General features: G+C 51.4%; 1 protein-coding gene across 5 annotated transcripts in view; it reads right to left on the minus strand.

The window, feature by feature from the left end:
* Positions 1 to 24,954, minus strand: part of CEP290 (centrosomal protein 290) — a 451,099-nt gene that overhangs the window by 345,952 nt on the left and 80,193 nt on the right. For all 5 annotated transcript variants that reach the window (XM_075344782.1, XM_075344781.1, XM_075344784.1 and 2 more), the window contains 5 exons: positions 21,593 to 21,682; positions 21,394 to 21,516; positions 21,188 to 21,311; positions 14,600 to 14,772; positions 2,124 to 2,286 (listed from right to left, as the gene is read on the minus strand). In XM_075344782.1, coding sequence (XP_075200897.1) covers positions 2,124 to 2,286; positions 14,600 to 14,772; positions 21,188 to 21,311; positions 21,394 to 21,516; positions 21,593 to 21,682 — 673 coding nt within the window. The remainder of the gene's footprint in view (positions 1 to 2,123; positions 2,287 to 14,599; positions 14,773 to 21,187; positions 21,312 to 21,393; positions 21,517 to 21,592; positions 21,683 to 24,954) is intronic.

Consider the following 24,954-nt stretch of genomic DNA (forward strand, 5'->3'; position numbering starts at 1 on the left):
GCCCTCCAGATCCCGAAGCCCGGACCCCCAAGCACAGCACTTCAGCAGGCATGCAGAGTGCAGACCAGCGCCGAGTGATGAGAAGATGGCCGCCGGAGCGAAGAGAGGGGGCGGGACTTGGCTGTGAGAGCGGGATCTGGAGGGCCATAGAGACCTACAGGGGAGGAGACATGCACAGCAGTGGGGAGTGTCCCTCCCCTATGCAGAACGGCCGCCGGGAGGAGCCGAGCCTGTCCCTCTGCATGAATGACATGCGAGGACAGAGAACAGAAACTAGGCCTCCGGCAAAGCCGGGGCCTAAATTTGAGCGGCGAGGCCGACGCGCAGGCACCATCGGCGCGGTTCTCGGGCGACAGCTAGAGAACCTGCCGGAAATGCCAATAACAGTAAGCACACTCTCCCCAAACAATAAAGGACAGGGACCCCCAAAATATAAACGTCTCAGGTACTTAGCTGCTGAGACGCAGGGCCAGGTCCCTGGGGATGAGTGCTCCGGTCCAGCAGGGTCCTGAAGGGCTGCGGATGGAGACCGGTCTCCTGCCAGGCAGAGAAACCGTGCTGGCTCCCACTTCAAGCCAGAGCCCAGGAGGGATGGTGAAGGAGCTCGGCATGTAAGGCTCCAGCCTTGGAAATCAACCTTACAACACCGCCGACACAGTGGGGTGAGAAGGGACATGCCGGGGGTCCAGACGTGGACCCGCACTTCTTCAATCTCATTCCAAAAGGAAAAAATCATATGAGAATGCATGTGTGGATGTATGCCTCCTGAACACAAAGCTATAAACTGGCTGGGTCTGCTCACCAGGGGGTGTATAAGCTCAGAGGGAGGAGCTACACTTTTAAGTGTAGTACTTTGTGTGTCCTCCGGAGGCAGAAGCTAAACACCCATGATCTGGGTCTCCCAAAGGAACGATAAAGAAAATAATACATTGTGTAATAGTTCAATCCTACAATTAATAATCAGTAGAAAATATAATCAAATTCTAAAAGTGTATATACGATGTGGCTGCTAGAGAGATAATACAAGAGAAGGACAATACCTGTATGCCATATCAATCGGATTCCGTCCTTATTTGTGTCCGTTTTCCATTTAGAAATCCCATTTGCTGTCACATAATGAAGGTAAGCAACCCCAATTTCTAGTGTATGGCGTAATGGAGCGTTACAGACAGTAGGGTAATCCTCTTTTTCCGCTAATACCATGGAGGGGGAGAGACATCACTCCAGTCAGTTACGGCTGCCTACATGGACCACTAAAAATCAACCATCTTTCAGAAAATATCAGTTTCCTTCTTCGAGGATCTGTAGTTAGATGATTGTACCCTCCTTATATTGGTCTACGGCAGCAGAGTTCTCCCTACCAGGAGTACTTGATCTGTGTCAGTCGTCAGACCCTCTTACGTACACAGAGTCTGGACACACCTTGTCCACATTCTCTGTAGATAGGAAAACCTGACGACTAACACAGGTCAACTAGTCCTGGTAGGGAGAACTCCGCTGCCGTAAACCAATATAAGGAGGGTACAATCGTCTAATCACAAATCCTTAGAGGAAGAAAACCGCCATTTTAAAAACATGGGGTTTTTTTTGTTTGTTTTACCGGAGTGACATTTCTCAGAACGTCTGTAGCACTGGCGGTAGAAAGAGGATTGATCACTCGCTCACGCCATGAATCTGGAATTGGATTGGTTTTCTTTCACCATTATCAGGCAGCAAGAGAGTCTTTAGGGTGAAACACGTACACTAATAAAGATAGAATCCAATTGATACGGCATACAGGTATTGTTGTCCTCCTCTTCTATCATCTCTCCAGCACCTATATCGTATATACGGTTTTACAATCTGTATATATTTTGTACTGATCACTAATGCACAGCTGCATTATTACACTATTTATTTTTCTCCATTGCTCCTATTTCGCTATCCTTGCTTTATTACATTACAGCCTTTTATTACCAGATCAGTCTTTCTGAAGTGAGCATTTCTTCATTATATCTTCATAGTCATTGCCTAGTGTGTGTGACCAGTATGTATGCGGCTTAAGCTGTACTCAATTTTTCACTATCTTTCTAGTGATTGTGGCTTTCATGCATAACATTCAATTTTGATAATTAAAAATGTACCTAGACGTTCCCGAAGATCTTCATTTTCATCAAGAATATCATTCATTTTCAGTCCTAGTTTGTTAATGTCTGTTGTAAGTGTCTCAATTTCATGATCCCTTATCTTTAGACAGCTCTTCAGTTCTTTAATTTCAGCAACTGCTTCTTCGAGACCATAAATTCCCTAGAATAAGCACATGGAAAAGCAGTTATATAAAGAATCTAATAAACACATTTTATAAAATATTATATATATATATATATTATATATATTTTGTGAGATGCCGAGGGGGGAAGTACTAGAGAACAGGTATGTTTCCCCTCGGTTCATTTCATATGCCTCCATGTACTGACTGTGGAGCAGTCAGCCCATGCAAATGGGCTGGGAAAGGCTGGGAAAGTCAGATCTGGCTCAGCAATAAGTTAGTCACTGAAGCCTGTTTATTTCAGTGTAATTTTGGGCTCGGTTTTTCCTGGAGCAATCAGTAATGGCAATGGAATGGCAGTGGGATTGGTCGCTCCCTTCTCCACACTCAATCCAGGTTTTGATTCCTCACTGGATCAGATGATATAATCAGGAGGCATTCAGAACAAAGAGAGACTACTGGTGCTGAGATTTCATACCTCCGCTTGCTGTGCTGAGGAACCGACACAGTAAGAGAATACTGTTTTGTTTGTTACATAGGTTTATTTTGTAGTTAGCATTCTGTTGTTAGTTAGTGGCCAGATGGCCTTAGGCCCTGTGCGTACTTATCGGTTTTTGCCGCAGATTTCCTGCGGTTTTGCTGCATGTTATGTTCATAACATCTCTTCAGTTATTCACCAGCAAATCCTATGGGAAAAAAAATGCTGTGCGCACTATGCGGATTTTGACAGCTGCATGTTTTGCTGCGGGATTCCCGCAGTAAAAACAATTGCATGTCACTTCTTTTCCGCAGGTAGCTGCGGAATTACACTCCATTGACTGCAGTGTAATCGTGAAATCCCGCAGGGAATAACGCAGGCAAATTCTGTGCGGTTCATTGCGTTTTCCTGCATTATTCCCTGCGGTATTTCACGGTTTCAGGACATAATGTTCATCACTGACTGCGTCTTACAGGGAGGTGATGTCATTATGACAGGAAAAGGAAGTTGAGCAGAGAGTAAACACACACACACACACACATCACAGACATAGAATACACACAAATCGCACTGAAATCAAACGGACATATAAAAAAATGTGGGCTCCGCCGTATTTTTACCGTCCAGCCGAGGTAAACACACAGCGGCAGCCCGGTATTCTCAGGCTGGGGAGGGCGAGGGCCAGGGTTAATGCCTCCCCTCCCGCAGCCGAGAATATCAGCCCGCAGCTGTCCTGGGAATGTCGCATTCATTATACGGTAGTCCCGGAGTGTCCCGTCTCTTCCTATTGCCGTGATGCGGTGCGAGTTAATGGCAGCGCATCGCTGCCACTAAGTCCAGGCTTTAATCATGGCAGCGTCTATGAGACAGCTTTCATGATTAACCTGTAAGTAAAGTGAATAAGCACACACACCGAAAAATCCTTTATTTTAAATAACACAAAAAAGGCCCTCTTTCACCACTTTATTAACCCCCCCAAACACACAGCTCCGGCGTAATCCACCGAGGTCCCATGTCGCTTGCATCCAGCCGCGACTGACACTGTACTGAATGTAGCGTCGTAACAAGACTACAGAGAGGTAACCACAAGTCATTTCTCACGTCCGGTAATGTGAACACATTACCGCCGGGAGAAATGCAGCGTGTCGATTGTTGATTGATCTGTCCTCTATCTATTCTTCTATCTGTCAATTTATCTATTTATTTATCTATCTATCTCTATATCTATCTCAGAAGGAAATTACTTTTTTTTTCTTCAATGTGCTTTATTGCATTGAATGCATTAAAACACATGTACAAAACCCCGGTAAAAAATACTGCGGCAAAACCGCATGCGGTTTTCGGGTGCGGTATGCCGCGTTTTTTTACGGTAATTTTTTGCGGTAATCTTTCAGACCCTGTGTAGTTTTCTCAAGAAAGAAGGGAATTTTGTTTACTTACCGTAAATTTCTTTTCTTCTAGCTCCAATTGGGAGACCCAGACAATTGGGTGTATAGCTATGCCTCCGGAGGCCACACAAAGTATTACACTAAAAGTGTAAAGCCCCTCCCCTTCAGCCTATACACCCCCCGTGCTGCCACGGGCTCATCAGTTTTGGTGCAAAAGCCTGAAGGAGGAAAAAATTATAAACTGGTTTAAAGTAAATTCAATCCGAAGGAATATCGGAGAACTGAAACCATTTAACATGAACAACATGTGTATACAAAAAACAGGGGCGGGTGCTGGGTCTCCCAATTGGAGCTAGAAGAAAAGGAATTTACGGTAAGTAAACAAAATTCCCTTCTTCTTTGTCGCTCCTTATTGGGAGACCCAGACAATTGGGACGTCCAAAAGCAGTCCATGGGTGGGTAAATAATACCTCATAATAGAGCCGTAACGGCTCCGTCCTACAGGTGGGCAACTGCCGCCTGAAGGACTCGCCTACCTAGGCTGGCATCTGCCGAAGCATAGGTATGCACCTGATAGTGTTTCGTGAAAGTGTGCAGGCTCGACCAGGTAGCTGCCTGACACACCTGCTGAGCCGTAGCCTGGTGTCGCAAGGCCCAGGACGCTCCCACGGCCCTGGTAGAATGAGCCTTCAGTCCTGAGGGAACCGGAAGCCCCGAGGAACGGTAAGCTTCGAGAGTTGGTTCCTTGATCCACCGAGCCAGGGTTGACTTGGAAGCTTGTGTCCCTTTACGCTGGCCAGCGACAAGGACAAAGAGTACATCCGAGCGGCGCAGGGGCGCCGTACGAGAAATGTAGAGTCTGAGTGCTCTCACCAGATCTAACAAGTGCAAATCCTTTTCACATTGGTGAACTGGATGAGGACAAAACGAGGGTAAGGAGATGTCCTGATTGAGATGAAAAGTGGGCAAGGCAAATGGCCAGGGAGAAAATCCCTGAGCAGAGCACCACGACAGGAATATTTTCCACGTCCTGTGGTAGATCTTGGCGGACGTTGGTTTCCTAGCCTGTCTCATAGTGGCAATGACCTCTTGAGATAATCCTGAAGACGCTAGGATCCAGGACTCAATGGCCACACAGTCAGGTTGAGGGCCGCAGAATTCAGATGGAAAAACGGCCCTTGAGACAGCAAATCTGGTCGGTCTGGCAGTGCCCACGGTTGGCCGACCGTGAGATGCCACAGATCCGGGTACCACGACCTCCTCGGCCAGTCTGGAGCGACGAGGATGACGCGGCGGCAGTCGGCCCTGATCTTGCGTAACACTCTGGGCAACAGTGCCAGAGGAGGAAACACATAAGGAAGCCGAAACTGCGACCAATCCTGAACTAAGGCGTCTGCCGCCAGAGCTCTGTGATCTTGAGATCGAGCCATGAATGTTGGGACCTTGTTGTTGTGCCGTGACGCCATTAGGTCGACGTCCGGCATCCCCCAGCGGCAACAGATCTCCTGAAACACGTCCGGGTGAAGGGACCATTCCCCTGCGTCCATGCCCTGGCGACTGAGAAAGTCTGCTTCCCAGTTTTCTACGCCCGGGATGTGAACTGCGGATATGGTGGATGCTGTGGCTTCCACCCACAGCAGAATCCGCCGGACTTCCTGGAAGGCTTGCCGACTGCGTGTCCCACCTTGGTGGTTGATGTAAGCCACCGCTGTGGAGTTGTCCGACTGAATTCGGATCTGCTTGCCTTCCAGCCACTGCTGGAACGCTTTTAGGGCAAGATACACTGCCCTGATCTCCAGAACATTGATCTGAAGTGAGGACTCTTGCTGAGTCCACGTACCCTGAGCCCTGTGGTGGAGAAAAACTGCTCCCCACCCTGACAGGCTCGCGTCCGTCGTGACCACCGCCCAGGATGGGGGTAGGAAGGATTTCCCCTTCGATAATGAGGTGGGAAGAAGCCACCACCGAAGGGAAGCTTTGGTTGCCTGAGAGAGGGAGACGTTCCTGTCTAGGGACGTCGGCATCCTGTCCCACTTGCGTAGGATGTCCCATTGAAGTGGACGCAGGTGAAACTGCGCGAAAGGGACTGCTTCCATTGCTGCCACCATCTTCCCCAGGAAGTGCATGAGGCACCTCAAGGGGTGTGACCGACCTTGAAGGAGAGATTGCACCCCTGTCTGTAGTGAACGCTGTTTGTAAAGCGGAAGCTTCACTATCGCTGGAAGAGTATGAAACTCCATGCCAAGATATGTCAGCGATTGGACCGGTGTCAGATTTGACTTTGGAAAATTGATGATCCACCCGAAACTCTGGAGAATCTCCAGAGTAACGTTGAGGCTGTGTTGGCATGCCTCTTGAGAGGGTGCCTTGACCAGCAGATCGTCTAAGTAAGGTATCACTGAGTGACCCTGAGAGTGGAGGACCGCAACTACTGTAGCCATGACCTTGGTGAAAACCCTTGGGGCTGTCGCCAGGCCGAACGGCAGTGCCGCGAACTGAAGGTGTTCGTCTCCTATGGCGAAGCGCAAGAAGCGCTGATGCTCTGGAGCAATTGGTACGTGGAGATAAGCATCCTTGATATCGATCGATGCTAGGAAATCTCCTTGGGACATTGAGGCGATGACGGAGCGGAGGGATTCCATCCGGAACCGCCTGGTCCTTACGTGTTTGTTGAGCAGTTTTAGGTCCAAAACAGGACGGAAGGACCCGTCCTTCTTTGGAACCACAAACAGGTTGGAGTAGAAACCGTGACCCTGTTGCTGAAGAGGAACCGGGACCACCACTCCTTCTGCCTTCAGAATGCTCACCGCCTGCAGAAGAGCCTTGGCTCGCTCGGGAGGCGGAGATGTTCTGAAGAATCGAGTCGGAGGACGAGAGCTGAACTCTATCCTGTAACCGTGAGACAAAATGTCTCTCACCCAACGGTCTTTTACTTGTGGCAGCCAGGTGTCGCAAAAGCGGGAGAGCCTGCCACCGACCGAGGATGCGGTGTGAGGAGGCCGTAAGTCATGAGGAAGCCGCCTTAGTAGCGGCACCTCCGGCAGTCTTTTTAGGGCGTGATTTAGACCGCCATGCGTCGGAGTTCCTCTGATCCTTCTGCGGTCTTTTGGACGAGGAGAATTGGGACCTGCCCGCACCCCGAAAGGACCGAAACCTCGACTGTCCCCTCCTCTGTTGGGGTGTTTTTGGTTTGGCCTGGGGTAAGGATGTTTCCTTTCCCTTGGATTGTTTGATGATTTCATCCAATCTCTCACCAAACAAACGGTCGCCAGAAAATGGCAATCCAGTTAAGCACTTTTTGGAAGCCGAATCTGCCTTCCATTCCCGCAGCCACAAGGCCCTGCGTATTGCCACCGAATTGTCGGCTGCAACCGCCGTACGGCTTGCAGAGTCCAGGACAGCATTAATAGCGTAGGACGCAAATGCCGACGTTTGAGAGGTTATGGACGCCACCTGCGGCGCAGACGTACGTGTGAGTGCGTCAATTTGCGCCTGACCAGCTGAGATAGCTTGGAGTGCCCATACGGCTGCGAATGCTGGAGCAAAAGACGCGCCGATAGCTTCATAGATGGATTTCAACCAGAGCTCCATCTGTCTGTCAGTGGCATCCTTGAGTGAAGCTCCATCTTCCACTGCAACTATGGATCTAGCCGCAAGTCTGGAGATTGGAGGATCCACCTTGGGACACTGAGTCCAGCCCTTGACCACGTCAGGGGGGAAGGGGTAACGTGTATCCTTAAGGCGCTTGGAAAAACGCTTATCTGGACAAGCTCGGTGTTTCTGGACTGCCTCTCTGAAGTCAGAGTGGTCCAGAAACATACTCTTTGTACGCTTGGGAAACCTGAAACGGAATTTCTCCTGCTGAGAGGCTGACTCCTCCACTGGAGGAGCTGAGGGAGAAATATCCAACATTTCATTGATGGACGCAATAAGATCATTCACTATGGTCCCCATCAGGAGTATCAAGGTTGAGAGCGGCTTCAGGATCAGAATCCTGATCAGCTACCTCAACTTCATCATACAGAGAGTTCTCTCGCTGAGACCCTGAACATTGTGATGATGTCGAGGGGATATCATAGCGAGCTCGCTTAATCGGTCTGGGGCTGCGGTCCGTGTCAGAGACCTCACCCTGGGATCCATGAGACACCCCGGGAAGACATTGCTGTTCCAACTGAGGGGAACCAGGGGACAATGATAACACAGTGCCCCTGGCTTGAGATGCCGGCCTGGACTGCAAGGCTTCTAATATCTTAGCCATAGTCTCAGAAAGTCTTTCAGTAAAAACTGCAAACTCCGTCCCTGTCACCTGGACAGTGTTAACAGGTGGTTCTCCCTGGGCCACCCCTAGCAGAGGCTCCGGCTGAGAAAGTGCCACAGGGGCCGAGCATTGCACACAATGAGGGTCAGTGGAACCTGCCGGCAGTATAGCCGTACATGCTGCACAGGCAGCATAGTAAGTCTGTGCCATGGCACCCTTGCTATTTGTGGACGACATGCTGTTGTCTCCTCTGAGCAATACAGGAGGGTAAATAGCCACAAATCAACAGTGCACCCTACAGTGTAAAGTATAGTCTATAATCATATAATCTATAAGTACACTTCTGCACTAGTGGGGCCAGCACCACAGGTGCTGCTTACCGCCTGCGCAAAGCGGTTGTGTGGGCACCAGAAATCCTGCCTGGGTCTCCCTGAGCTTGTCTCTCCTCTCCAGCGTTAGCAGAGCTGAGAGGAATGGCTGCCGGCGTCCTGAGGAGAGGAGGGAGCCGTGGGCGTGACCCAGAAAAGTGCGGGAACTGGTGCCCCACTGTGCAGAGTGAGGGGGGTGGAGTATGCAAAGCATGCTCCAGCCCTCAGTGCTGCCGTCCTGTACAGCGTCCCGCCCTTCCCCTGATTGGCAGGGCTGGGGGCGGGAAGAAAACGAGACTAGGCCGCAAAAGCCGGGGACTCGAGTTATAAGCGCGGCCGCCGTATAAGCGCGGTCGGCGCGGAAGTCCCCGGCGCACTAACAGTCCCAGCCGCGCCGCAGTGATAACCATGGCAGCGGCGGTCAGCGCGGCAGTCCCCCTACACGAACACACTCAGCGACGCTGAAGTGTGTAATGGTACAAACGCAGTCAGCGCTGCTGTCCCCGGTGCACTAGCACACCCAGCAATGCTGGAGTGTTGCTGTGCGCGGTCCCCACGGGGACACAGAGTACCTCCAAGTAGCAGGGCCATGTCCCTGAACGATACTCGGCTCCTATCCAGCATGGTCCTCAGGAGCTGTGGATGGAGCACGGTCTCCTGTGCCTGGAGACCGAAAGGATCCCACTTCACCCAGAGCCCTAATTGAGGGATGGGGAAGGAAAGCAGCATGCGGGCTCCAGCCTCCGTACCCGCAATGGATACCTCAACCTTAACAACACCGCCGACAAGAGTGGGGTGAGAAGGGAGCATGCTGGGGGCCCTGTTATGGGCCCTCTTTTCTTCCATCCGACATAGTCAGCAGCTGCTGCTGACTAAGCTGTGGAGCTATGCGTGCATGTCTGACCTCCTTCGCACAAAGCATAAAAACTGATGAGCCCGTGGCAGCACGGGGGGTGTATAGGCTGAAGGGGAGGGGCTTTACACTTTTAGTGTAATACTTTGTGTGGCCTCCGGAGGCATAGCTATACACCCAATTGTCTGGGTCTCCCAATAAGGAGCGACAAAGAAATTCTGTTTTCCAGTGCGCACAGGGCCTTAGACGTTTATTTTCCTGTTTTTTGAATGTGTAACACTGAAAGATAAGTGAGCACAATAAACACGGCAGTGGCCGTATCTGTGTGCAACCTGCCAGTCTGCCGCTGTCACCTGTGAATCCATAGCCACTCGCTTGGACCAAAGCATATACATACACTCACATGCTATCTTACAACCTTTATTAAGCCAAGCTAATGTTTACAGTTCTGCTGGTTGGGATAGAAAACAGTAACATTTATTATTATTTAACGGCCTTCAGATCTATCATGTACGATGGCGACTTGATGGATGAACGCTCTGTGGGAAGATTGATTTTGTGCAAGAATAGATAGATCCACTAGGGTCTTCACCATTGGTATCTTGATGGTATCAAGCCATTGGATTGCTGGTCTTCCTCTTCGCCTTGTTCTTTCTATTCTTCCGACCATGATGTCCTTCTCCACTGATTGCTCTGTTTGTTTGATGTGTCCAAGGTAGGCAAGACGTAGCCTGGTGATCCTTGCTTCAAGTGACAGGTCTGGTGTGATTTGTTTCAAAATTGGTTTGTTCTTTTTGCCATCCATGGTATTGAGAACATCCTTCTCCAGCATCATATTTCGCAGGCATTGATTCTTCTTCTGTCTTGTATTTTTATTGTTCCAGGTTTCGCATCCATCTGGGGCTAGAGAAAAGACCAGACTATGTACGATCCTTGTCCTCATCACCAGTGAAATGTTCCTTGATTTGAAGACCTTGTCCAGTGACTTGATTATTAATTTGCCCATAGATATTCTCCTATTGACTTCTGGTTTCTCGCTGCATCTTGACTGATCATTGATCCAAGTAGGGTGAAGTCCTTTACAACTTCCAGTTTGTTGCCGTCCATCATACCTAACAGTGGCCAATATCTTTGTCTTCTTTGTATTGAGTAGGAGTCCCATGTTTGAGCTTTCCATCTTAACACTCTGTAATAAGTCCTTCATTCCATCTACGCTTGTTGCTATCAATGTTGTGTTGTCTGCGTATTTAAGATTGTTCATGATACATCCAGCAATTTTGAACAGTTGACCCTCAATAGCTAAGCTGAGCTCCTATGTAGCATTAGGAGACTTGTTTTCTTTTTCTATAAAGCTTGGTGCGATCACAATAAAGCTTGGAAAATCCAGCTTTAAATCCTACAGAATTGTGAATAAAATTTAGACTATACAGGAAGAAATGCAGTAGGAGTTCCAAATCTGTAATATAAGGTACATTAAAGTTACTGAACTCTATGTGTGAATCAATTCTGCCTATAAACAGTACAATCTATATATATAATTGCCTTATTCTGTCTGTCTGTCTGTCTGTCTATCTGTCTTGCTCCAAAATTGTGTCCTTACGGTGCCAAACAGCGGATTGGCCGCTGGGCTCGGCATGGCCCCGCCCCCCCGCACGGATTGGCCGCTCGCCTCGCCTTGGCTCCGCCCCCTCGCACGGATTGGCCTCTCGCCCCAGCCCCCTGCACGCATTGGCAACTCGGCCACACCCCGCCCCCCCTCACGCATTGCACGCTCGCTCTGGCCCCGCCCCCCACACGCATTCCCCGAACAGACTCCCAGGTGAGTGCTGTACCCCCGGGAGCCCACATGAGCGTACGCCGGCGTAGGCTCCCGTGCGAGCGGGGGGCGGGGTACGCTGGTAACCATGTAATATTGTAGCATGGTTACCAGCGTACACCGGCTCCCAGGTGAGCGCATCAAGGTCCTGCAGCGGCGGAACACACGCACACACATAAGAACAGACACACACAGACACACACATCAGATCACACTCACTCCCACACACACCTCACACACACATCAGATCGCACCCACATACTCACAACATCCCGTGATATCGCTTGCTTCTCGGCGGCGATACTGTGCAGTGACCTTCCAGGACCTGCCGGAGGATCACATGGCCGGAAGCATGTGGTATCTCCAGATATTGTGATTGTGTGAGCGCGTATGTGCGATATCGTCAGTGTGTGTGTGTGTGTGCGTGTATGCGATCGGATGTGTGTGAGTGTGTTCTGATGTGTGAGTGTGTGTGTGTGTGAGTGTATGCGATCGGATCTGTGAGTGTCGGCAGAGGAGCACGGCGTGCAGCACAGCTGCTGGGAACGCCCACCGGTGGGCACAGGGAGAAGTGGGGTGTGTGTGTGAGTGTATGCGATCAGATGTGTGCGTGTATACTGTCTGATGTGTGACTGTGGAGCACGATGGGGGGTGCACAGCATGGGGGATGGAGCACGATGGGGAGTGAACAGCATGGGGAATGGAGCACGATGGGGAGTGCGCAGCATGGGGGATGGAGCACGATGGGGAGTGCGCAGCATGGGGGATGGAGCATGATGGGGAGTGCGCAGCATGGGGGATGGAGCACGATGGGGAGTGCGCAGCATGGGGGATGGAGCACGATCGGGAGTGCGCAGCATGGGGGATGGAGCACGATGGGGAGTGCGCAGCATGGGGGATGGAGCACAATGGGGAGTGCGCAGCATGGGGTATGGAGCACGATGGGGGGTGCACAGCATGGGGGATGGAGCACGATGGGGGGTGCGCAGCATGGGGGATGGAGCACGTTTGGGAGTGCGCAGCATGGGGGATGGAGCACGATGGGGAGTGCGCAGCATGGGGGATGGAGCACGATGGGGAATGCGCAGCATGGGGGATGGAGCACGATGGGGGGTGTGCAGCATGGGGGATGGAGCACGATGGGGGGTGCGCAGCATGGGGGATGGAGCACGATGGGGGTGCGCAGCATGGGGGATGGAGCACGATGGGGGGTGCGCAGCATGGGGGATGGAGCACGATGGGGAGTGCGCAGCATGGAGGATGGAGCACGATGGGGAGTGCGCAGCATGGGGGATGGAGCATGATGGGGAGTGCGCAGCATGTGGGATGGAGCACGATGGGGAGTGCGCAGCATGGGGGATGGAGCACGATGGGGAGTGCGCAGCATGGGGGATGGAGCACGATGGGGGGTGCGCAGCATGGGGGATGGATCACGATGGGGAGTGCGCAGCATGGGGGATGGAGCACGATGGGGAGTGCGCAGCATGGGGGGTGGAGCACGATGGGGGGTGCACACCTCCCCCCAAAACTCACACACACACACACACACACCGCCACACACGCACTGCACAACACACCACACACACACTGGGAACCGCAAACACCGCCCTACACAGACACCCACACACACAGACAACGCCGCACACACACAGCACCCAACACGCAAACACCGCGGCACACACAAATATACGCACATACCGCACAACACACATAATACACAAAACATACCTCCCCCCAAAACACACACACACACCCCACACCCACACAAACCGCGCAACACACACACACAACGCTACAGACACACAGCGCTCCACAAACAACGCAACACGCAAACACCGCTCTCACCCCCCGCCACACCCAGACAACACCCAGAACATTTACAGCGCCCTACATAAACACTTGGTAACTACACACAACAACATATATATATATATATATATAACAAAAATCATACATTAACTACACAATACGTAAATTCTAGAATACCCGATACGTAGAATCGGGCCACCTTCTAGTAGTAATATAAATGTGAACACTTAAACGGAATCTGTCACCAGGTTTTGCTCCCCCATCTGAGAGCAGCATAATGTAGAAACACAGACCCTCATTCCAGCGATGTGTCACTTACTGAGCTGTTTGCTGTCATTTTGATAAAATCAATGTTTTCTCTGCTGCAGATCTAGCAGTTATACAAACCTCATGAATATGCTGGACTATCTGGCAGCAGGCCAAGAAGTCCTGTAATGATAATCTACTGCTGATTAATCAGTGATTTTATCAAAACTAAAGGAAGCAGCTCAGTTAAGGCCGCTTCACAAGCAACGACATCGCTAACAAGATATCGTTGGGGGTCATAGAATTCGTGACGCACATCCGGCCTCGTTAGCGACGTCATTGCATGTGACACCTACGAGTGACCGCTAACGATCAAAAATACTCACCTAATCGTTGACACGTTGTTCATTTCTCAAATATCGTTGCTGGTGCTGGACGCAGGTTGTTCGTCGTTGCTGAGGCAGCACACATCGCTACGTGTGACACCCCGGGAACGACGAACAACAACGTACCTGCGTCCTGCCGGCAACGAGGTGGGTGTGTTGTTAATGTGGCTGCTCTCCGCCCCTTCGCTTCTATTAGACGCCTGCCGTGTGACATCGCTGTGATGGCGCACGAACCGCCCCCTTAAAAAAGAGGTTGTTCGCCGCCCACAGCGACGTCGCTAGGAAGGTAAGTATGTGTGACGCTTCCTATCGATATTGTTCACCACGGGCAGCGATTTGCCCATGACGCACAAACGACGGGGGCAGGTGCTTGCGCTAGCGATGTCACTGCATGTAAAGCGCCCTTTAGTGACACATCGCTGGAATCAGAATCTCTGCCTTTATGTCATGCTGCTCTCTGATGGTAAAAACCTGGTGACATTCTCATTAAAGGGACTCCCCACTCCAGAGTAAAAAACCGTCATAACAGTTTTGAAGACATCTCGCCACAACTTCATATATAGATGAGTGATTGCTGATGGGCTACAGTGTTTACATGATACTGTTTAAGTGAAGAGGTCTCTGAGGCTCAGAGAAGTTGTGCTTGTCTATAAGGGTTTTCTTTTTTGTAACTTCAACATATTATGGAGATTTAAAAGGGGATGTCCACCCCATGTAAAGCCTGCAGTCCACACAGAGCCCCTGCTTACCGTCTCATACTCCTTCATTCTCCTAGTAGCATCAATCAGGTCCTCATCTTTTTGCCGTGCATCATTCTCAGCCAGTTCTGCGATACGTTCCGCTTCCCTAAGTCTTTGCTCGGTGAGCTGCACCACTGCTTCAAGCCTCTCTGCCCGATTAGGCCGTGCATAACTGGAGTCACCTACAGTGCACAGGTTAAAAGAAAGTGTAGACGAGTCACACAATAATATTTGAGTTCATGTTTGAAAAATCCCTTAATAATTCCTGCAATGAAATAATGTAACAAAAGATCTAGGAAGGAAAAGAAGGGAATTTTGTTTACTTACCGTAAATTCCTTTTCTTCTAGCTCCAATTGGGAGACCCAGACAATTGGGTGTATAGCTATTGCCTCTGGAGGCCACACAAAGTATTACACTTAAAAGTGTAAGGCCCCTCCCCTTCTGGCTATACACCCCCAGTGGGATCACTGGCTCACCAGTTTTAGTGCCAAAGCAAGAAGGAGGAAAGCCAATAACTGGTTTAAAGACCAATTCAATCCGAGGAAACATCGGAGAACTGAACCATACCACATGAACAACATGTGTACCCGAAAAAACAGAAAAACCCCGAGAAAACAGGGCGGGTGCTGGGTCTCCCAATTGGAGCTAGAAGAAAAGGAATTTACGGTAAGTAAACAAAATTCCCTTCTTCTTTGTCGCTCCATTGGGAGACCCAGACAATTGGGATGTCCAAAAGCAATCCCTGGGTGGGTAAAAGAATACCTCATGATAGGGCCGTCAAACGGCCCTCTCCTACAGGTGGCCAACCGCCGCCTGAATGACTTATCTACCTAGGCTGGCGTCTGCCGAAGCGTAGGTATGCATCTGATAATGCTTGGTAAAAGTAAGTAGACTCGACCAGGTGGGTGCCTGACACACCTGCTGAGCCGTAGCCTGGTGCCGTAATGCCCAGGATGCACCCACGGCTCTGGTAGAATGGGCCTTCGGCCTTGAGAGAACCAGAAGCCCAGTAGAACTGTAGGTTTCAAGAATTGGTTCCTCGAGCCCCCGAGCAAGGGTGGATCTGGAAGCTTGCGACTGTTTACGCCGACCAGCGACAAGGACAAAGAGTGCATCCGGGTGGCGCAGGAGCGCCATGCGGGAAGTAGAACCTGAGTGCTCTCACCAGAACCAACAGATGCAAATCTTTCTGAAATTGATGGACTGGACGAGGACACAAAGAAGGTGAGGTGATATCCTGATTGATATGAAAATGGGATACCACCTTAGGGAGAAATTCCGGAACCGGACGCAGAACTACCCTGTCCTGGTGAAGGACCAGGAAGGGAGTTTGTATGAGAGCGTTGCTAGCTCGGAAACTCTCCTAAGAGACGAGACCGTTACTAGAAGGCCACTTCCCGTGAAAAACGGGAAGGGAGACATCCTTCAAAGGCTCGAAAGGCGGCATCTGGAGAGCAATTAGAACCTTGTTCAGATCTCAGGGCTCTAACGGCCGCTTGTACGGAGTGCTGAGAAGACAAACTCCCCGTAGGAACGTGCGTACCTGAGGAAGTCGTCGTTTCTGAAAAAATACAGATAGCGCTGAGACTTGTCCCTAAAGGGAACTGAGCGACAACCCATTTTCCTACCTAGATTGCAGGAAGGAAGGAAACATAGACGATGCAACCGGCCAGGGAGAAACACCCTGCGCCGAGCACCGAGATAAGAACATCTTCCACGTCCTGTGGTCAATCTTGGCGGACGTTGGTATGCTAGCCTGTCTCATGGTGGCAACCACGTCCTGAGGTAATCCTGACGACACTAGGTTCCAGGACTCAATGCCACACCATCCGGTTGAGGGCCGTAGAATTCAAATGGAAGAATGGCCCTTGAGACAGCCAGTCTGATTGGTCTGGTAGTGCCCCCGGTTAGCCTACCGTGAGGCACCACAGAACCGAGTACCACAACATCCTCGGCCAATTTGTAGCGACGAGGATGGCGCGGCCGCAGTCGGTCTTGATCTAGCGCAGTACTCTGGGCAACAATGCCAGAGGTGGCACCTAAGGTAGCTGGAACTGCGACCAATGCTGAACTAAGGCGTTTGCCGCCAGAGCTCGATGATTGTGAAACCGTGCCATGAAGCTGGCACATTGTTGTTGTGCCGTGACGCCATTAGATCGACGTCCGGCCTCTGTCAGCGGCGCCAGATCTCCTGAAACCCGTCCGGGTGAGGAGACCATACTCTTTCGGCCACACCTCAGCGACTTAGGAAGTCAGCTTCCTAGTTTCCACACTTGGGATGTGAATTGTGGATATGGTGGATGCCGTGTCTTCCACCCACATCAGAACCTGCCGGACTTCCTGGAAGGCTTGCCGGTTGCGCGTTCTTCCTTGGTGGTTGATGTATGCCACCGCTGTGGAGCTGTCCGACTGAAGTCGGATATGCTTGCTTTCCAGCCGCTGTTGGAAGGATTGTAGGGCAAGATACACTGCTCTGTGTTCAAGAACATTGATCTGAAGAGTGGACTCTTGCTGAGTCCACGTACCCTGAGCGCTGTAGTGGAGAAAAACTGCTCCCCACCCTGATAGACTCGCGTCTGTCGTAACTATCGCCCAGGACGGGGATAGGAAGGACCTTCTTTTTGACCAAGAGGTGAGAAGAAGCCACCACCGTAGAGATTCCTTGGCCGCCTGAGAAAGAACGACGACTCTGTTGAGGGACGTCGACTCCTCGTCCCATTGGCGGAGAATGTCCCATTGTAGTGGACGCAGTAAAACTGCGCGAAAGGAACTGCCTCCATTACTACCATCTTACGTAGGAAGTGCATGAGGCGTCTCAATGTGTGCGACTGGTTCTTAAAGAAGAGCTTGCAGCCCGTAGTGAATGCTGTTTGTCTAGCGGCAGCTTCACTATCGCTGAGAGAGTAAGAAACTCTATGCCTAGATATGTTATCGATAGGGTCGGGGTCGGATCTGACTTTAAAAAGTTGATGATCCACCCAAAACTTTAGAGAGTCTCCAGCGCAACGTTCGGGCAGTGTTGGCATGTTTCCTAAGAGAGTGCCTTGACAAGTAGATCGTCTAAATACGGGACCACAGAGTGACCCTGAGAGTGCAGGACTGTGACTACTGCTGCCCTGACCTTGGCGAAGACCAGTTGGACTGTCGCTAGCCGGAAGGTAGAGCTACGAACAGAGGGTGTTCGTCTCCTATAACGACGCGTAGAAACGCTAGTGCTCTGGATCAATCGGCACGTGTGGATAAGCATCCTTGATGCCTAATGATGCTAGGAAATATCCTTGGGACCTTGAGGCGATGACATGGCGGAGGGATTCCATCCGGAACCGCCTGGTGTCCACGAGCTTGCTGAGCATTTTTAGATCCAGAACGGGACGGAACGGCCCGTTGTTATAGGTACCGCAAAGAATTTGGGGTAAAAACCGTGACCTTGTTCCTGAAGAGGAACGGGGGTCATCACTCTTTCTGCCTATAGAGTGCACCCTGTTTGCAGAAGAGCAGCGGCCCGGCCGGGAGGTGGAGAAATTCTGAAGAATCGAGTTGGAGGACGAGAAGTGAGCTCTATCCTGTACCCGTGAGACAGAATGTCTCACACTCAATGGTCATTGACCTATGGCAGCTAAATATCGCCAAGGCGGGAGAGCCTGCTACCGACCGAGGCCGCAAGTCATGAGGAAGCCGCCTTGGAAGCGGGTTTTCAGACTGTCGCTTTTTTGGGCGAGACTGAGCCCGCTAAGAATCTTAGCTCCTCTGATCCTTTTGAGTCCACATTGGACGAGGAAAAATGGGACCTGCCCGAGCCTCGAAAAGGCCGAAAACCCCGACTGCCTCTTGCTCTGTTGGGGTTTGTTGTGTCCGGGCTGAGGAAAGGATGAATCCTTACCCCTGGACTGTTTGATGGTTACATCCAACGCTCACCAAACAGTCGGTCAGCAGAAAAAGGCAACTGGTTAGGCAACCTTTTTTGGAAGCAGAATCTGCCTTCCATTCACTTAACGAGCAGACCAGGCTCTGCTTAAAAACACGGAGTAGCGGAGGCTACCGCCGCACGGTTCGCAGAGTCCAGGACAACCTGAATCGCGTAAGAAACAAATGCAGACATTTGAGAGGTTAAGGATGCCACCTGCGGCACAGATGTACGTGTAACCGTGTCAATCTGTGTAAGACAAGCTGAAATAGCTTGGAGTGCCCCAAGGGAGAGAATGCCGGAGCCAACGGTGCGCCGACAGCCTCATAGATGGCTTTCGACCAGAGATCCATCTGTCTGTCAGTGGCATCTTTGAGTTTGCAGTTCCATCTCCCACTGCAACTATGGATCTAGCTACAAGCCTGGAGATTGGAGGATGCCGCTCGGGACATTGGGTCCAGTCCTTGACCAAGTCAGGGGACAGGGATAACGTGTATCCTAAGCCGTTTGGAGAAGCGCATATCTGGATAAGCGTGGTGTTCCTGGACTGCCTCTCTGAAGGCAGAGTGGTCCAGAAAAATACGTGAAGCTGACTCCTCCACTGGAGGAGCTGTGAGAAATAACCCACATTCTATAGATGGACGCTATAAGATTATTTACTATGGCGTCACAATCAGGTGTATCCAGATTGAGAGCGGTCTCAGGATCAGAATCCTGAGCCGCTACTTCCGCCTCATTACACAGCGAGTCCTTCTGTTAGGACCCTGATGAAACCGAGGCCGCTCATAGCGAGCCCACTTAGGCTGTCTGGGACTGACGTCCGTGCAGAGCCGTGACTCTGGGATGCGTGTGACATTCCCGGAGCTGTTAGTTATTCACACTGAGGGGGGCCATGGATCAATGATTCAACAGTGCCCATATTGTGAGAGACATGTCCGGACTGCTAGGCTTCTAGTATCATAGCCATAGTCTCAGAAAAACTGTCAGTAAATACTGCAGACACCGTCCTCATCCCCTGGCCATTAGTGCATACAATGGGAGTCTATGTACCTGCCGGCCGTATAGCCGTACATGCTGTACCAGCTGTATAGAAATACATGTGGTTCTGCACCTTTGTTTTACACAGAGAATATGCTGATAACTCCTCCGCATAATCCAGGAGGGTATATACAACGTGCGACCAAACAGTGCAATGTATATAGTACAAGCATATCTATAAGTGCACTTCTGCACTAGTGGGGTTAGCACCACAGGTGCTGCTTAACGCCTGTTACAGCGATTGTGTGACTATCAGCATGCCAGGGTCTTCCACACTTGTCTCTGTATCGTACAGAAACTGACACTAATGGCTGCCGGTGTCCTTGTAGAGAAGGAAGCCGTGGGCGTGCCTGAGAAAGTGCGGGAATCCGGATTCACAGTGCACACAGTGAGAGGGGTGGAGTATGCAAAACATACTCCAGCTCTCAGCTCTGCTCTATGCAGCGTCACGCCCCTACCCTGACTGTCAGGGCTGTGGGCGGTAACGAAGGGAGACTAGGCCCAGAAGCCGGGGACTCGAGTTAACAGCGCGGCCGCCGTAAAAGCGCGGGCCGCGCTGAAGTCCCCGGCGCACCACAAGTGCCAGCCGCGCCGCAGTTCCAGCGGCCGGCGCGACCGATTCATAGAAGTGGCCAGCGTCCCGCCCCTCTCCTGACTGGCAGGTCTGGGGGCGGGAACGAACGGAAGCAGGCCGCAAAAGCCGGGGACTCTAGTTATCAGCGCGGCCGCCGTAAAAGCGCGGGCCGCGCTGAAGTCCCCGGCGCACCACAAGTGCCAGCCGCGCCGCTGCCAGCGGCCGGCGCGACCGATTCCTGGAAGTGGCCAGCGTCCCGCCCCTCTCCTGACTGGCAGGTCTGGGGGCGGGAACGAACGGAAGCAGGCCGCAAAAGCCGGGGACTCTAGTTATCAGCGCGGCCGCCGTAAAAGCGCAGGCCGCGCTGAAGTCCCCGGCGCACTACAAGTGCCAGCCGCGCCGCAGTCCCAGCGGCCGGCGCGACCAATTCCCATAAGTGAGCCTGCTTCAGCAAAGCTGAATGAGGCCATGGCACAGGCGCCGCAGCGCTGATGTCCCCCGGCGCACTACAACACCCAGCATGCTGCGGTGTGAGCGCCAAATGCACGGGGACACAGAGTACCTTGAGGAAGCAGGGCCATGTCCCTGATGTACTCCGCTCCATCCAGCATCTTCTCCAGGGGCTGTAGATGGAGCACGGTCTCAGTGCCTGGAGACCGGTAAATCCCACTTCACCCAGAGCCCTGTAAAAAGGGATGGGGAAGGAATCAGCATGTGGGCTCCTGCCGCCGTACCCGCAATGGGTACCTCAACCTTACAAACACCTCCGACATACAGTGGGGTGAGAAGGGAGCATGCTGGGGACACTATATGTGTCCTCTTTTCTTCCATCCGACATAGTCAGCAGCTGCTGCTGACTAAAAAGTGGAGCTATGCGTGGATGTGTTGCCTCCTTCGCACAAAGCACAAAACTGGTGAGCCAGTGATCCCACTGGGGGTGTATAGCCAGAAGGGGAGGGGCCTTACACTTTTAAGTGTAATACTTTGTGTGGCCTCCAGAGGCAATAGCTATACACCCAATTGTCTGGGTCTCCCAATGGAGCGACAAAGAAATGGCCAAATATATCGCTGTTCATGTACCTTTTTCTGCCTGTAATTGCCTTTTTAGGTCTTCAATGTGAAGTGAATAGGACTCCATCTCTTTTGTGTGCTGCTCCAATTGTTCGGTTAACATCTTGATGTGACTATCCCTCTCTTGTAAACCCTAAAATACAGGATAAAAAAAAGTAAGAAAACAAAAAATACAATAAAATAAACAGTACACGATCAGTATTCCGGAGCCTTACCTGCTGGAGAGCTAATACACTGCTCTTATCTGCATCTAACTCAGCAACTTTTAATTTTTCTCTCAAGTTGTGGACCATTTGTTGGTACTCCGATATCTCTTCATCCTTGGATGCCAATATCCCCTGCAAGACAAGGAGTCAATCTACAAACAGCAAGAAGATACGTCAAGCTCTTCTTTATACCGATATCTATCCATACCTTCCATTCTTCCACTTTCAGGTTTACCGCGACCATAACAGGATCATCTTCTTCATTCTTTGCTTTTAATTGTTCGGTCAGCTCTGTAACCTGAATAATAGATGGAACAACATTTTCTGTGATATATACAAAAACACAAAAAATACTACAGATGTAGCAATTGTTAACCTGAAAGATGGCTCGCTACACTATAAACATAGAACACCATTTCAATACATTAAATGGGTTGTCTGGTTTTGTGGTGAAGGTCTGAAGTCACTAATTACTTCAGAGTTCTGATTCATTACAGCATGCGCAAAGCACACTGTCAGGATTCTCCTTTGATGCCGGCGAGAGCGGGCAGTAAAACTTGACAACAAGTTTGTGATTTGCATGCGTCCGGGCACATGCCGACTACATTTGCTTGGCCTAGAGAGACCAAACATGTCTAGTAGGAATGTTAAAAGAAAAAGGTTTTGATACCGTGTTAGCCAGTTGAAAAATGATTGCTTGCTTTCAGTTAGAGAAACAAAAAAGAGAATTTGGTTTACTTACCGTAAATTCTTTTTCTTATAGTTCCGACATGGGAGACCCAGACCATGGGTGTATAGCTACTGCCTCCGGAGGACACACAAAGTACTACACTAAAAGTGTAGCTCCTCCCTCCGCGCATATACACTCCCCGGATGACAAATCCAACCAGTTTAGTGCCAAAGCTGAAGGAGGACATCCACCCATAAGTAGAGATAGAGTAAAACCCGGAATAACCGGAACCTCTGTCTACAACAACAGCCGGTGAAAACACACGGAACAAGAAACAACAGGCAACAGGGAGGGTGCTGGGTCTCCCATGTCGGAACTATAAGAAAAAGAATTTACGGTAAGTAAACAAAATTCTCTTTTTCTTCATCGATCCTTATGGGAGACCCAGACCATGGGACGTCTCAAAGCAGTCCATGGGTGGGAAATAAACAGAAACTGAGAAGTAGGAGAAACCTAACTTCACAAATGGGCGACAGCCGTCCGAAGGATGCGCCTGCCCAAGCTCGCAACTGCCGAAGCATGAGCATGCACTTGGTAGTGCTTCGAAAAAGTGTGCAGACTAGACCAAGTGGCAGCCTGACAGACCTGCTGAGCCGTAGCCCAAGAGGCACCGACAGCTCTGGTCGAGTGCGCCTTAATCCCCGGCGGGGGAGGCACCTGAGAACATTGGTAGGCATCGGATATGGCCGACCTAATCCAACGAGCTAGGGTCGGTTTAGAAGCCGAGAGACCCTTGCGCTGACCTGCGGTCAGCACAAAAAGAGAGGTGCACCGCCTGAAAAAAACAGCGGTGACACAGATCCGGAGCGTCCGCACCAAATCTAAAACATGCAATGCTTTCTCAAAGCGATGCACAGGGGCCGAACAAAGGGAGGACAATGAAATGTCCTGGTTAAGGTGGAAAGGAGACACCACCTTAGGGAGAAGGCCCGGAGTCGGACGGAGAACCACCTTATCTTGGTGAAAGAAACCAAAAAAGGGTGACTCCGAAGAGAGCACAGTCAAATCAGAGACTCTCCTGAGAGAAATTATGGCCACCAGAAAGACCACTTTCTGTGAAAGACGAAACAACGAAACCTCCCTAAGAGGCTCAAAGGGGGGTTACTGTAAGGCCATGAGGACCAGATTAAGGTCTCAGGGATCCAGAGACCGCCGGTAAGGCGGAATGATGTGAGATGCGCCCTGCATGAAGGTGCGCATCTGGGCCAGCCGGGCGATACGCCGCTGGAACAACGCTGACAGAGCCGAAATCTGTCCCTTGAGGGAATTGAGGGACAGTCCTAGCTGCAGGCCGGACTGTAGAAGGACAGGATGGTCGGCAAGGAAAAACGGCCAAGGAGCATGGCCGGAAGAACGACACCAGGACAGGAAAATTCTCCAAGTCCTGTGGTAAATCCTGGCCGAGGAAGACTTCCGAGCCTGAGTCACAGTGAAGATGACCTCGGAAGGAATGCCTGAAGCCGTAAGGATTCAGGGCTCAAGAGAGACGCCGTCAATCTGAGAGCCGCAGAATTCTGGCGGAAAACGGACCTTGTGAGAGAAGGTCTGGCCGGTCCGGGAGATGCCACAGCACCTCTACGGACAGACGGAGCAGGTCTGGGAACCAAGCTCGCCTGGGCCAGTCTGGGGCGATGAGTACGACCCGACGGCCCTCCATTCTGATCTTGCGCAGGACTCTGGGCAAGAGAGCTAGAGGGGGAAACACGGAGGCCAGACGGAACTGGGACCAATCTGGAACCAGCGCATCTGCTGCCAAGGCCTGAGGATCGTGGGAGCGAGCCACGTACACCGGGACCTCGTTGTTGTGCCGGGTTGCCATTAGATCCACTTCCGGAGTGCCCCGCCTGCTAAATTGACCGGAACACTGCCGGATGCAGGGCCCACTCGCCGCTGTCCATGGTTTGACGGCTGAGAAAATCTGCCACCCAGTTTTCTACGCCTGGGATGTGGACTGCGGATATGGTGGACTTGGAGTCCTCCGTCCAGTGAAGGATATGTTGAACTTCCAACATTGCTAGGCGGCTGCAAGTCCCGCCTTAGGTGATTGATGTAGTCAACTGCTGTCGCATTGTCTGACTGGACTCGAATGTGCTTGCCCGCCGACAGGTGGTGAAAAACTGCGAGAGCTAGGAGTACAGCCCTGATTCCAGCACATTGATCGAGAGGGCTGATTCGGAGTCCAAGTGCCCTGTGCTCGGTGGTGGAGAAACACTGCTCCCCAGCCGGATAGACTGGCATCCGTGGTGAGAATCACCCAGGACGGGGCCAGAAAAGAGCGTCCCTGGGACAGAGAGAGGGGCCGAAGCCACCACTGAAGAGAGCTCCTGGTCTGTGGCGACAGAGCCACCAGCCTGTGCAAGGAAGAGGTTCCTTGTCCCAACAGCGGAGAATGTCCAGCTGCAGGGGACGCAGATGGAACCGGCAAAGGGAACCGCCTCCATTGACGCCAGCATCTGACCCAGCACCTGCACGAGGTGCCTGATGGAATGACGGCGGAGCCTCAGCAGAGAGCGAACCGCCAGATGAAGGGACTGCTGATTGACTAAGGGCAGCTTCACAAGTGCCAGCAGAGTCTCGAATTGCATCCCTAGGTACGTAAGTTCCTGGGTCGGGGTCAGAGTGGACTTGCAAGCGTGGCGAGAGTGAGCGAGACACTCCGCTGAGAGTGAGCGAGACACTCCGCTGAGAGTGAGCGAGACACTCCGCTGACAGTCTGCACTGGATGAAGCCCTGACTAGAAGGTCGTCCAGGTAAGGAATCACTACCAACCCCTGGAGGAGCAGAACCGCAACCACTGCTGCCATGACCTTGGTGAATACACGAGGGGCCGTGGCTAACCC

This window comes from Anomaloglossus baeobatrachus, chromosome 4, assembly GCF_048569485.1.
Source record: "Anomaloglossus baeobatrachus isolate aAnoBae1 chromosome 4, aAnoBae1.hap1, whole genome shotgun sequence".
Classification (NCBI taxonomy): Eukaryota; Metazoa; Chordata; class Amphibia; order Anura; family Aromobatidae; genus Anomaloglossus; species Anomaloglossus baeobatrachus.